At 37.2% G+C, this 13,490-nt stretch overlaps 1 protein-coding gene and 1 pseudogene across 2 annotated transcripts in view; one reads left to right on the forward strand and one right to left on the reverse strand.

Moving 5' to 3' along the window:
* The window catches only part of LOC137987930 (uncharacterized), a 2,111-nt pseudogene extending 824 nt beyond the window's left edge, over positions 1 to 1,287 (forward strand).
* Positions 1 to 13,490, reverse strand: part of LOC137993619 (P protein-like) — a 56,603-nt gene that overhangs the window by 38,779 nt on the left and 4,334 nt on the right. Inside the window, exons 3-9 of one of the 2 annotated variants that reach the window (XM_068839574.1) lie at positions 11,640 to 11,712; positions 11,411 to 11,485; positions 9,333 to 9,406; positions 4,530 to 4,636; positions 2,905 to 2,995; positions 2,560 to 2,613; positions 2,054 to 2,125 (exon numbers count right to left, since the gene is read on the reverse strand). In XM_068839574.1, the coding sequence (XP_068695675.1) occupies positions 2,054 to 2,125; positions 2,560 to 2,613; positions 2,905 to 2,995; positions 4,530 to 4,636; positions 9,333 to 9,406; positions 11,411 to 11,485; positions 11,640 to 11,712 (546 nt within the window). Of the gene's footprint in view, positions 1 to 2,053; positions 2,126 to 2,559; positions 2,614 to 2,904; positions 2,996 to 4,529; positions 4,637 to 9,332; positions 9,407 to 11,410; positions 11,503 to 11,639; positions 11,713 to 13,490 lie in introns of both variants that reach the window. The other variant, XM_068839575.1, reaches the window with a different exon arrangement.

Raw genomic sequence — 13,490 nt, forward strand, 5'->3', positions numbered from 1 at the left:
AATATTTTCGGGCGCAAAATCCCGCGCGAGGTGATCGGAGGTGAATAGTCTCCTATAGACACCTAAAAAATTCAGGTAGCTTCAACTTTTTGAAAGCGTCAAAATATATAATAGAATGTTCTCACAGGTGTCAATAGTTGAAACATGCCGGCCGCCGGATGCTGCAGAATGAAAATGAAGCCAGGATGACCTCGAAACGTTGTCATTTATTTCCGCTTCTTTATCCCAAAGTGTTTTTCAAAATCTTTATTTAATGGAAGGAATCGTGTGTCTCTAGTTAAACATGGCGTTCCTCAAGGCAGTATTTTGGGCCCTTTGTTCTTTATTCTATTCATTAATGATCTGCCTTTACACGTCAGCTCTCAAATTGACCTTTACGCGGATGATACAACAATTACAACTTCTTCGGATTTCAGGAACATATCACAACTGGAACTTTCACTGAACACATCTGTAAGTGAAATTCAGCTTTGGGCTAATGCAAATAAGCTACCTTTAAACGAAGAAAAGACGAAGGTTTTGACGATTACCGGGAAAAGACTTGCACCCAAGCTTCGCAATCTGCCGAATGTTACAACAGATGGAGTAAAAACCCTCAAAATTGTAAACAGTGCTACCCTCTTGGGTTTAGAAATTGACAACATGCTTTCTTCTAACTTGCATGTCGAAATGATTTGTAAGAGGCTTTCTTCGCGGATCACCTTACATCCGAACAGATATTTTACCGAAATCATTCGTTGGGTGCCCCTGGCGGATAGCTGTATTACGTAAGATTAGAGTATTTTTGCCGTTATCTCAACGCCTACTATACTATAATGCTATAATTCGCCCGGTATTGGTCATCGTGCGACAAGGAGTTATTAAATAGAATTTTAAAGTTACAAAAGCGCGCAGCGCGAGTTATCTTGTACGCAGACCGCCAAGCATCATCGGTAGCACTATTTAATAAGCTACACTGGATTCCTTTTTATGAACAATGTAACATAGACAAATGCTCCATTTTGTACAAACATATACATGGGTCTCTACCAAGCTACCTGGATGATCACCTAGTAATTAATCACAAACGTCATTCACGGAATACGCGGTACGCTAATTTCAACGCTGTTTGCCCTAAATATAAAAGAGAAACCGAAGGTGGACGCACATTTGTAGTATCCGCTTCAAGACTCTGGAATAATGTACCCTTATCTACTAAGGAAGGTGAATTCTGTAGCCTGTTTTAAGCATAACAAGTGGAGTAAGATTTTTAGGGACCAGCAATTTTTACATCATTTTCATATTTAGTAATCGAGTTTTATATGATCATTAATTTTCTCGATTATTTTATTCATAATTTTAAGTTCTTAATTTTTAAATAGTTCTTAAATAGTTCTTAATTTTTATGTTCTATTTTTAACTTGTAATTAGTTGATTAAATCAGGGCCACAAGTTTATTAGCCTGTGGCTATTATCGTGCTACCCTGTATAGAGTCTTTATTATTATTATTATTATTATTATTATTATTATTAATTATTATTATTATTATTATTACTATTATTATTATTATTATTATTATCAGGCAATAGGCCATTTCCGAGTTCATGCCTGCCTCCTCTTCAAAGCGAGTCTAAGTGCGAAGTTTTTGTAATGGTAATTAGTTCTACTTTACATATGAATGAAAACTAATTTTCATAACAAAAACTTCGCACTTAGACTCGCTTTGAAGGTGAGGAAGGCATGAACTCGAAAATGGCCTATTGTCAATGTAAGGTTTACACACGTTTACAGCTAGAGATAAATGTTAAAGTTTAGTTACTTTTCCCCTAGAGTATAGTACCTCTGAAAAATAAAAGCGACAGAATGTCACATAATCCTTCCAGGAAAACCAAGGGGACACTTGGCTAAGTGTGGGAAGGTTATACCTTTCAAATTGAGACTTAATCATAATCAATTAATTTTACAGCTAATCATGATGTTGTAGACCTTATGTTGATATAAAACTCCCTTGTTTTTAAAATAAACATGCATGTAAGCGGTAACTTAATGATCCCATGTAATCAGATTATTTACCTTGTTCACATAAGACAAAGCAGATAGAGCCGCCAAGGATCCCAGCATTGCTGCAGTGGCCCTGTGAACAAGCTGAAAGAAATTATCTCATCAACAATACATTGTGCAGTGTAGTACTACCGGAGGTTAGTTGTTTACAGCGCTTGAATCATGTGACTGGTTCTGACTGACTGATTGCTATAATCATGGGATACTGAACATTAGAGCCAGGAGCAGATCTAGAGGGAGGGTGCAGGGGCCAGGGGCGGATCTAGGGGGAAGGTGCAGGGGGTGCACCGCGCACCCCCGCACGAGATCACCGATTCTTTATTCCTAATGAAGAATTTAAAGGAAATATTAAAAATTATTAATAAATAAAGACAAATAAAAAAAATTGATGATTCATCATGCACACAGGATTAGCTAAGTCTCAAAAAATTACTCTTTTTTATTTATTTTCCTTTTTTTAAGAAGCACAACAACAAATATGAAATTATCTTTCTACAAACATCAGAATTGCTTCATACCTCAAATATAATAAGAATGTAGACTCCAAGTAATATAACAAGTGCAATAATAATCTAAAAGAGAAATAAAAATAATCCCATAAATCTAATTATGGGTTCATTTTTCACTTCTGTCTATCACATTTGCCTCGATAGTCAGTAGCCACTTCAGACACAAACTGCCAAAATGACAGTGATTGACAGCAGGAATTGATTGGAATTTTAACTTCCTATTTCTTTAAAAGTGCAGTAACAACAATATTGCACGAGCTGTGTCACATATATTTTTTTTTTCTGTGATCTGCACTAGTTATCTTTCATTTCATTTCAAAGGGGAGAAAGGTAAAGACAAAGGTTAACTCTTACTTGGCCATGTTGGGATACTGGTTCTAAGAAGTGTTTCATCGACACAGCAATTGGAAAGGATGTGTTTAAGGTGAACATCAAATGTGTTATGCTGAAGGTAAAAAAAAAGACTGGTCAACAATGCACACATAAAAATGAAGAGGGGTGCTGACAAAGTCGTAAACACTGAATACATAAACATTAGACATAGATAAATTGGTGACAGGTGAATCACAGAGCAGTTTTCAAATGACTGTCTTCAGTCCCAAACAAAAGGCATCATCTCAAGGCCTCTGGGGAATAAATGTAAGGATTTGTATAATTATTTCCCAGAGCCTCGAGATGATGTCTTTTGTTTAGGACTGAATTTTAATATATCAAAATTGGTCTATTGCTATGCTTAGTGATTGGTTTAAAAATCTCTCACCAATCTATCAGCCAATGAGGAGGAAAACCAAAACCAATCGCGACTTGCACCCACCATTTTTCCCGCACTTTGAGCAAGTTACATGGAATTGCTACGAATTTGGATTGGTCCATTGCGCTATTTGCACCCGCTGTGATTGGTCGAAGTAATTACTTTGGTATTCGTTTTACGACACTCATTTGAAAGCAGCTCTATGTAAAGTAAATGTTAACTTTGTTATCAATATCTGTTGCTACAGTTGAGCCCACATCTCAGCGGTGTTAGTTTCAGAAGGTGCAAAAACAAGGCTTTCGGTCAAAACAAGAATTTCTTGTCAAAGGACTGTGTAATTTCTTGATTCTTGACTATTTCATTCACCTTTTTTCCTGTAATTTGAGGTTTGCCTGGCCTATAATTTTATTTTATTATGGTAAGGCACTGTATTATAGCATAATTTATGGACGTGTTAATCGAAGTAACAACCCCAAATGTGCGAAACTATTGAAGACAGCTTCCATTCAACAACTGTTACACAGTAGTTTCTCTTCTTCTGAGAAAAAACGTTAATTCTGGAGAGGAACTCGTTATTTTGTTGGCATTTCACACCCTAAATCTCTTACTCTTCTCTAAATCTGATCGCTTCTGATTGCTCTGAAACGAACACCACTGAAACATTGGCTCAACTGTAATAACAGCTAATAGTTAACTTAATATACACGTAGGCTTAACTGGACACTTAATTATGTTTATATCAAAACTGAGCATGTGCATTTGTCATTACCTCGACACATTGTGCTATTAACGGTGAAAATCAATTTTATAATAGTAGAGACAAATTTGGCTAAAAGGCAAGACAAATAGGCCAACTGCAGTTGAAGGGTCCTTTTTCTTAAGCTTCTACCATATTATTATCATGGTAGGGGTCCACAGGCGCTACTCCATGCTTGTTGCATACACAACTGGTACACTCATGTAAATGTAAAACTGGTATACTCATTTTGCCAAGTGGGACCTCACGTGGATAGGAAGCTCAGGGAACTTTGGAGAGCACCTGCTGAGATTCAAACCTAGAGCACTGAGATGTGGTCGTCTGAAGGCGATATCTACTAGTAACACTACACTGCATGCCCACGAAAAGGGAAAATTTAATAGGGGAGGGGGGGAGTGTATTGTTATTTAAATAATTATATTACTCCAAACTAAATTTACAAATGTGCAAGTAAGAAAAGAGAGTACTGACTTGTCCTCTTCTGTGAAGTTATCAAATGTCGCTGTTATAGATATCGGATCCCAAAATGATTCACTGATTGATGAAACGCATGAAGAGTTGAGTCCAACTGTCCTGTTCTAAATTAGGGAAGAGAACAAATTTCTTCAGATAATATGCACTTTTCTATCCACTTTCCTGTTTAGGAAATCGATTTAATGATGTTCTTTGGTCACAACTTGATACTCACGCTCCTTTAAAAGCTAAATCTATTAATTGTTATGCGCCCAGCCGCACCTTGGTTTTCACAAGAGATCATGACTCAGAAGAGAGCATGGAGGAGACTGGAGCATCACTGGCGAAGATCAAAACACTCTGATCGCTTTATGGCTCAGTGCAATGTGGTTTCGAATCTGACTTCAAATGCTAAGGTTGACTACAATTCAGGCTTAATAGAGGACCCTCAAGGTAGGTAATCAGCAGATTTTATTTCAAACTGTGGATAAATTACTGCACAAGAGAGGTGAACTGATCGAGCTATCCTCCCTCTTCTTCTGATGTAGATTTAGCTGAGAGATTAGCAGATTTCTTTAAGAGCAAAATTGTAGATATCCATAATAACCTCTCAAGTGATGCTTGCGATGCGCGGCACCTTTCCTCTCAGACTAACTCACTCAGTCCACTGCCCTATTCAGTTGACACACTTTGAAGACGTGTCAATTGAACAAGTGAAACATATTATCACGGCTGGTTCTATAAAGTTGAGTGCTTTGAATCCAGTTCCTTTGTGTGTGCTCAAAGTGTGCCTTCCTGGTCTTCTGCCAGTGATTACTAAAATAATCAATTTCATTGGAGACAGGAACTGTTACGGATGTTCACATGCAAGGAAGCACTGTTGATCCCTTTTATTGAAGAAGGTGGATTCTGACTTTGAGGTTTTAAGTAATTTTTGACAGGTTTGGAATCTAATGTTTACTTCCAAATTAATTGAAAAGTCTGTTGCTCATCAGTTAACTAGCTATATTTTGAATAATGATCTAGGTGAAGTTTTCCAGTCTGCGTACAAGAAGTTGCATAGTACTGAAACGGCTTTGCTTAGTCTGAGTTCAAAATGATATCCTGGAAGCTATTGATAATATTGCTGTTCTCTTATCCTTGTTTTGTTAGATTTATCTGCAGTCGCTTGATACCTTTCATCATTCTATTCTTTTGCAGCGATTGTCATGTTGTTTCGGTATTAAGGGCATAGCACTTTCCTGGCTTAAATCTGACCTCACTAACAGAAAGCAGCTTGTGATGGTTCGGGAAGGAAATCCACTAGTGGCAATCTTTTTTTTTTTTTTTTGAGGTGTACCCCAAGGCTCATTCTTTGGACCTATTAAATTTTTGTATTTACTGTGTACACACATCACCATTGGGGGACATACTAGTTAGGGGTAGATTTCACAGGATGTGTTTTCACTTCTATGCAGACGACATGCAAATTTCTGTTTTGTTTGAGTCATCTTTGACGGTTGAAAAACTTTTTGCTGTTTCCTGCATTGAGGTCTGCATTAGTGATATAAATAAGTGGATGCTACATTTATCTAATAAGCTTAAGCTTAATATTAATAGTAAAACGGAGGAGCTAGTCATTGGAGCGCGACACCCATACCCCCCCCCCCCCCCCCCACCCACAGCTTGATCTTTTACTATAATTAGCATTTCTACTACTTAGCATTTCTTATAGCTTTTAGATTTCTATTGTTGTGGGTTAGGGTTTAGGGTTAGGGTTAAGTGCCTTTGGACATTGGAAAAAGGCGCTATATAAAACTATTGCCTACTTACGGTATCATCATTATCATTATTATCTGCAGTATACACATATGGATGCTCTAATATTAAAAGTACATAGGGCACAAAGCGTATCCTATGTCCTCTTACGGAACACAAGTCTCTATATAAAGGAGCGTTTTAAAATGATAAAATATATATATAATATATATATATATAATATATATATATATATAATAATCCTTAAAATCCTAAATCCTTAAAAATTCAAAGAAAAAAAAAATTCTTAAAATTTTCTAATACTCTATAATTTCTAAAGTTCGTAAAATTATTTGACGGTCGTCTTGAAGGCCCGCGCTATGTTAAGCAAACTTGAGATAATAGCTTTCTGCATCCTTCTGAGAACCTCCTTTCCTCTAGCGCCCAAAAGTTTCTTTGTTGTTTTCTCTAAATCTTTAGACCAACCGCCTAGCACATCAATCACTACGTTGCACTGTTCCACGACATAGCCAGGGTACTGCTTCCTTAACTCCCAGCGCAGTGGAGCATACTTTTCCGTCTTCTCCCTCTCCTTTTTCCTACGGTTGTATAACTAGGGGCAACTCATTTCAACTGCCCAGACTCGTTTCCTCCTGTGATCCACAAATCTAACGTCCACTCTGTTGGCCTTGACATTATGATAGCTTTGTTCGGCATACACTGGTACATCCCAGTAAGCTTGAGCTTCCGGAGATTCGTACACTGGTTTGGGTGCCACTAACGAGTACCATCGTGGTACTGAGTCCACTAGCTGCAGGTCTTTACACACCTCAAAGAACAACACCTTAAGTGCAGCGTTGTCTCGCTCCAAGTACTTGGACTGTGCTAAAGCAGGACATCCCGCAAGAACATGCGCAAGAGTTTCTGCAGTGCCTCCGCACAACCCACACGTGATCTCTCCTTGTGAAGTTCCTGTTTTGATCTTTGTATACACTCTAGTAGGGGTGAGCTGTTCATAAAGCTCCAGTACCCCGGTAATCGTGTGGCTGGGTGCTGAGGGCCACTCCCGTAGCCAAGCAAAACACTCATCCATGCTCAGATCTTCGTCCTGCCACCGTGCACACAGAAAGCGACCATGCCATGGCTCGCTCTCAATCTCTTCCTGTAACTTCTCCGTCACAGTCCTCCTCAAATAACCCTTAACTTTCTTCCCTAGAATTTCTGTATCCGGTGCTTGGCGCGGGCTGCATGACGGGTTCGGATAGTTCAAAGTCAAACCCGTGTCCAGCTCCTCCGCGTACTTGCATGCCTCCTTAACCAACGAAGTGAATCCCTTCTCACTCGCCCTCTCTTCAAACTTCTGAACTAACCTCATGGTAGGATCTGTATTCTCATACAGCTTAATTGCAGATTTGATTTTTGTTAGATTGATTTAGATTTGATTTTTGTTATTATTATTATTATTATTATTATTATTATTATTATTATTGTTGTTGTTGTTGTTGTTGTTGTTGTTAAAGGTATTTCCACATAGCTCGACCTCAACCTAATTACATGGTGAAAGAATGTCAGGGGAATTCCATCAGCTTTAGTTCTGTATCAAACAAAATATTTATTACAAATTAACTGGAGTGCATTAATTTTACAACAAGATCGATTAAGAATCTCGGATTCTTTTATTTATAATTATTTGCTGTCAATTTCTTCTGCTGTTAAATTGTGTCAGCTGGCTTGTTCAAGACAGTGTGGTTATTTGAGTCTTGATCTAATTTATGCATACTTTTATAACCTGTTCTTATACTGTTTATTTTCAGAGAAATAAACTTCGTCAAAGAATGCAATAAACAAAACAAATCCCTTGGACAAAATGAATTTCTAGCTTTTCTTAATTGTGTCCATGTCGGTAAATTCCTGACTACTAAATCTGTAAAAGGATGCTTCTTTGATCGTCATAGCAGAAATTGAGACCTAACTCTCCCAGGTTTCTTTCTTTCAGAACTGCAAGTTACTTTTGATTAAACATTATTTGGAGTTAAGGAAAACAAAATTAAATGCACTCGTCTGTTAGTTCATGAGATGAACCAGTCAACAAAGCTGAAAATCTGATACAAAGTGCTAGAGCACAATATCCAACTTCGATTCATTTGTGATTTTTCCTAGTGTGCACTTCAACGTTAGAGTGAGGACAACGTGTGAGCCAGCATTAGCCATGCGAGTCATGAGAGCCATGGCTGCAAGTCATGCAAGCCAACATAGCTCGATCGCTCACGGGCTCGCAGATTGTCCAGCCCCTCAACGTCAAAGCCAAGAATTAAAAGTTTACATTAACTCTTTCACTGCTGTTGTCGAGTATACTCGACATAGGATTATGTGACTCCCACTGCGGATGTTGAGAATACTCGACATGAAAGAGTGTCCCAAAGTGCTGTTGGAAATTTGTTCCTATAGGGGCATGCATGCAATGGGATTGTTTCGTATACCCTAAAGGACAACTAGCATGACAAGTTCTGCCATTTTCGGATGATAGAAAGGTTAATCTCACTTGAAAAGGAAGGTGAAACACGACCGGACGACATGAATGTTTTTGACTTCACAAAGGCAAAATTCAGTGTTCATTATTATGCATGTTTCCTTTCTTGAAAAGGTCCTTTTGCCTACAAGAATTGCGTGCCATTAGCGCACATGAACTTTTGTAATGCATGTTTACTGTATTTCTTTATTTATATAAATCAAATTGTGTTTAGGCTCTGCTTTCACCTTAATAAAGATAGCTCAAACGATGGCAAATTTTTTATTGTATAATTATGTCCTGAAAATATTATCATAATAGCGTCAATAGAACTAAAGATATGGTTCATTCTTTGAGAGTGGTTTCTCTGGTGTCTTATGTTGCGAAAAAATGCAGCAGTGAAGGGGTATACTGACCGTAGAAAAGTCAGCAGTGAAAGAGTTAAAGTATAGTTGCCAGTCTTTTGTTTATATTTGGAGCTTTGCCGGCGCTGGCCACTAAAAAGGTTATCCATTATTCATCTCTAGTATGGCTCTGGTGACCCTGCATTATTACAAGCCATAAGAAATAAATACCTTGATTATTGAATTTGTTACATTTCCATTCCTGTTTATAAGAGCAACGGTGAGGTTAAACTCAGATGCTGAACCTAAACCAAAATAGTAATTAGTAATAGTATTTTGTAAGGTCAACTGTCAAATAGTATGGCTAAAACATGTGTATGCATTAACAGCTCAACCCAATTTAATTATGGATTTGTGGCCCACTGCTGCTGCTGACCTAATTACTGCATGAACAACAAATAATTATTCATCTAAGAGTGACAAGACCCTAAAACACTTTATCACTGCCTGATATACATCATTCTACAATCAGTGGTAAAAGTACCGTAAACACCCACAGATAAGCCGCACCCTGAATTTAGCAGCTAATTTTGGAAAAAAGACTTTTGAAAGAAACCAAAAGAAATTCAAAGTCAAGTCTTCAGAAGTCTTCTTCACCCACTGTTTATCCAAAATAAACTCACTATATTAATAATATTGGAGCAGACTGAAAATACTTCAAAGTCTTACCCACAATTTTAGCACTTTACTGTAATGAACATTGTTTCTACCAACTTTGACATACAGTTGATCATTTTCTGGTATTTGTTGACAGAAATTTCTTCATTTAATCCTTTGACACCTAAACCAGCCTAAACCGGCCATAATGAGTATTTTACTGTCAGACTGTCTAACGCCAGACAATTTTACTCGTCAATGGGGAACCCCCAGGAGTCAACGGGTTAACACAGTTTTTTCAAAGATTTTTGCATTACAACAAGTCTAGAATGCATTCGTAGCTTAGTAACCAGGCATTATATCGGCTGCATAGACCAGAAGCAGCCTTTTTCAAATGTTCCCACAGATAAGCTGCACCCTGGATTTCTAGCAATGCTTTTTGGAAAAAAGGTGCAGCTTATCTGTGGGTCTTTACAGTGGTTGGGACGCCTTTGCCAGAATGGGCCTAAAAACCTCTCAGATGTCATAAGCTATATTTATAAGCACATACAACTGTGAAAACTCCAGTAAAAGCTTCAAAATAGAAGTCCTCCCCACCCCCCAACACAATCAGTGTTAAAATAGACCAGGAAATGACTCTGTTCGCTATTGACAACATTTTCCTTGGGAGGGAACAGGCAATTATTATTCAAACTAAGGAATTTAAACCAACTTATAACCCAAGACTTTTGTCGCTGTAGTACAGTATATTCGTTGTTCAATCTCCCTGACTCATAACTTGACTTGATTATATTTATATTATTAAATTTTTAGAATTGAACCATGCCATGGGAAAATGTCCCCTTTTGTAATAACCATTTCTCTCCAAATACTGTAGTAACACTATCTTAAAGATTTTACTCTGTCTGCTCTTTTCAATGAGAGCCACCTCAGCGGTTTAAGGGTTATATAACAACATGTACATGTATAATTAGAACTCAAGAAAGAGCGCGTTTCAGCTAATGTTTATGATTAATAATAGCCAATGACTGTGCCTCTGCCTCTGAGGGCAAGCTAAAATCATTCAGCTTTATTACACTTAGATTTAGAAAATGAAGAATAAACTAGGTCTAAATAATATTAATCCTATAGAAAGAGGTGCATCAGGGAAAAAAGGTTTAATGCCTCCCATAATAAACTACTTAATAACCCATGCAGAGTGAGGTTGTTACAGCAAAATCTCAAACTAGGGCCTTGCCATATTGACTGAGCAATATAGCATTAGGTCAATACAGCTAGGCTGAGGTTTGAGATTTTGCTGTAACGACCAAAAGCTCGAGGTTATTATAAGTTATTTATATATTATATGGCTAAAAAAATGGTTCTAAAAAAAGAAAACAAAAACTATTGAATTTGCATAATCCATAATCTGCCCGCGGGCATTTCAGGAAAATGCCCTTAAAGGTCCTAAGCTGCTGGAGCTTAGCCAATCAGAGCATGGGTTATATCAGTCAGAAACACGAGCCACATAATATTGTTTGAATAAAATATACAATATTAATATTATTATATGTAAATCTGGCCACCCACGTTTACAGGGATAAGCCCAGATCAAAATTGGATTGATGATGATGACATGCAAAAACAAGGACAATTAACCACACTCTACTAACTTTGATCTTCACCGGCAAATGGTCCAGTCAAAACAACAGTAACAACAGAGTCTCCTCTACAATTTAGCTCCATGTCTGACGAGCAAAGTTAACTATTAATTAAAGAAAAAACAAGAGGCAGCCTGACTTCTTAAACACCAAACCCAAGTGTGTCTATTTAGAAACATTCATTTAAATTAAGCACATCATTAAGAGTGGTTAATTTTATAGTTCATGGTCAAAAGGATACATTCAGGAAATGAATCTGATATGGCAAAAAGCCTTCCTTTCTCTGAAACTTCACCATTTGTAGCAAAAAAAACCTAAAGTGGACCACCAAGATAAACATGTAGTGTATCACAACCAAAAAAAATTAATTCACATAGTAAAGAGCTAGTTGCTTCGAAACAGGTAAAAAGACTGCAACTGAAAAGTTCCAGGCGGGATTCAATCTAGAACATACAATATAACAACGATAACTTTTAAGTTCCCATAGAACTCCTACATGTAATTCACATTGTGAAGAGCTAGTTGTTTCGAAACAGACCTACAAAAAGACTGCAACTGAAAAGTTCCAGGCAGGATGCAACCTAGAACATACAATACAACAATGGTAACTTGTAAGTACCCCACATATGTCGCAATTTATGTTCTCCATTACAGAGAATATCCCTCTGGACTGCAAGCTCAACAAATGTGCAAAATGCATCTATAATGGTCGCAAATGCCATAATATACCCATGACAAAATTAATGCTAATGGCAATAGGCAAAAGGACAAGTGAAGTCCCACACTCCTTTGAACCCTGATGATGCCGGGGCCTTTTACCTGACACAGGGACCGGTATACACAGCTCCATTCCTTCTATATCATTCACCATTTTCAGCAGTTTCTTTAAACACAAGTATTCTGGTATGGAGGTACATGTATAACTATGACAAAATGCAATCCTCTGTAATTGATATAGTAATTTCCAAATCATGAATGCATCAATCCGAAGCTGAAGGGCAACGGCCTTTTTCAGGTATCATGCAGATCGATAGTCAAATGCAGAAAGGCAACTTTTTGGTAAATTATACATGAAAAGGCATAACGCAAATAGACACAATGCAAAGAGACAACCCAAATACAATAAAATAATTTAGTTTGTTATCAGTTGAACTCAATGATGTCACGAACAGGTTGCCAGGCTGCTAAGAATAATCCAAGATGGCAACCTGCATGTGTGTATTTTATAAACAAGGATTTCACAAGCTTAGAAAGCTATTTCAAGATTGAAATTTTGGTTAAAAGCTGTAACAGTTCTTCTCATGAACTTTCTAATAATCTATGAAAAAAAGAGATTGTCATTTTGGAGTGAACTTCCCCTTTAAGAGCATTGTTCTTAATCTAGTTAATACAATGTAGTCTTTCTCAAAGTTTTAAGTACCGGTATATATATATTTTTACAATTTGTTCAATAGTCACTTCTGAAGATGTATGTTGTATCACACAAAACGTTAAAGTTAAAATGCGTCATATGTATGTTTATCACCGCATAATAGTTATAATTGTATTTGCGTTTACCTCACTAAGGCCTTTTCACATTATGTCTACTGTATTTGCATTATAATGGCTTTTTGCGTCCAGCCTATTTGCGTGATGACTTTTACGATTGTGCCTTTCTGCATTTTGACTATCTGCATGATACCTGAAACGGGACTTTGTTTTGCCCTTCAGCTTCAGATCGATGCATTTGAACACAATTTGGAAACTACTATAAACATCAATATTATTACAGAGGATTGAATTTTGCCATAGATAATTAATTACCTCCATATTGTGGGCCGCCTGTTTTGTTTTGCTACCCCACTGATAACATGATGTAGCGCAACAATTTTGCGACTAAAATTTGCGAAATTGTGACCAAAATTTTGTGTCTTTTGCGACAGGGTTTTTTCGTTAATTTCAAGCCTTGGGTGTACACATAAAAGGACAATGTCGAAATGTTGTGTCTTTGAATTGTAACTTTTTAAGCTACATGTAATGTACAGGCAGTTTCTGCAAACCAATTAAGTAGCATCAAATTGTGTCTGATTGCCAACCTGCATAGTTTCAATGT

This window comes from Montipora foliosa, chromosome 2 (genome assembly GCF_036669935.1).
Source record: "Montipora foliosa isolate CH-2021 chromosome 2, ASM3666993v2, whole genome shotgun sequence".
Taxonomy (NCBI): Eukaryota; Metazoa; Cnidaria; class Anthozoa; order Scleractinia; family Acroporidae; genus Montipora; species Montipora foliosa.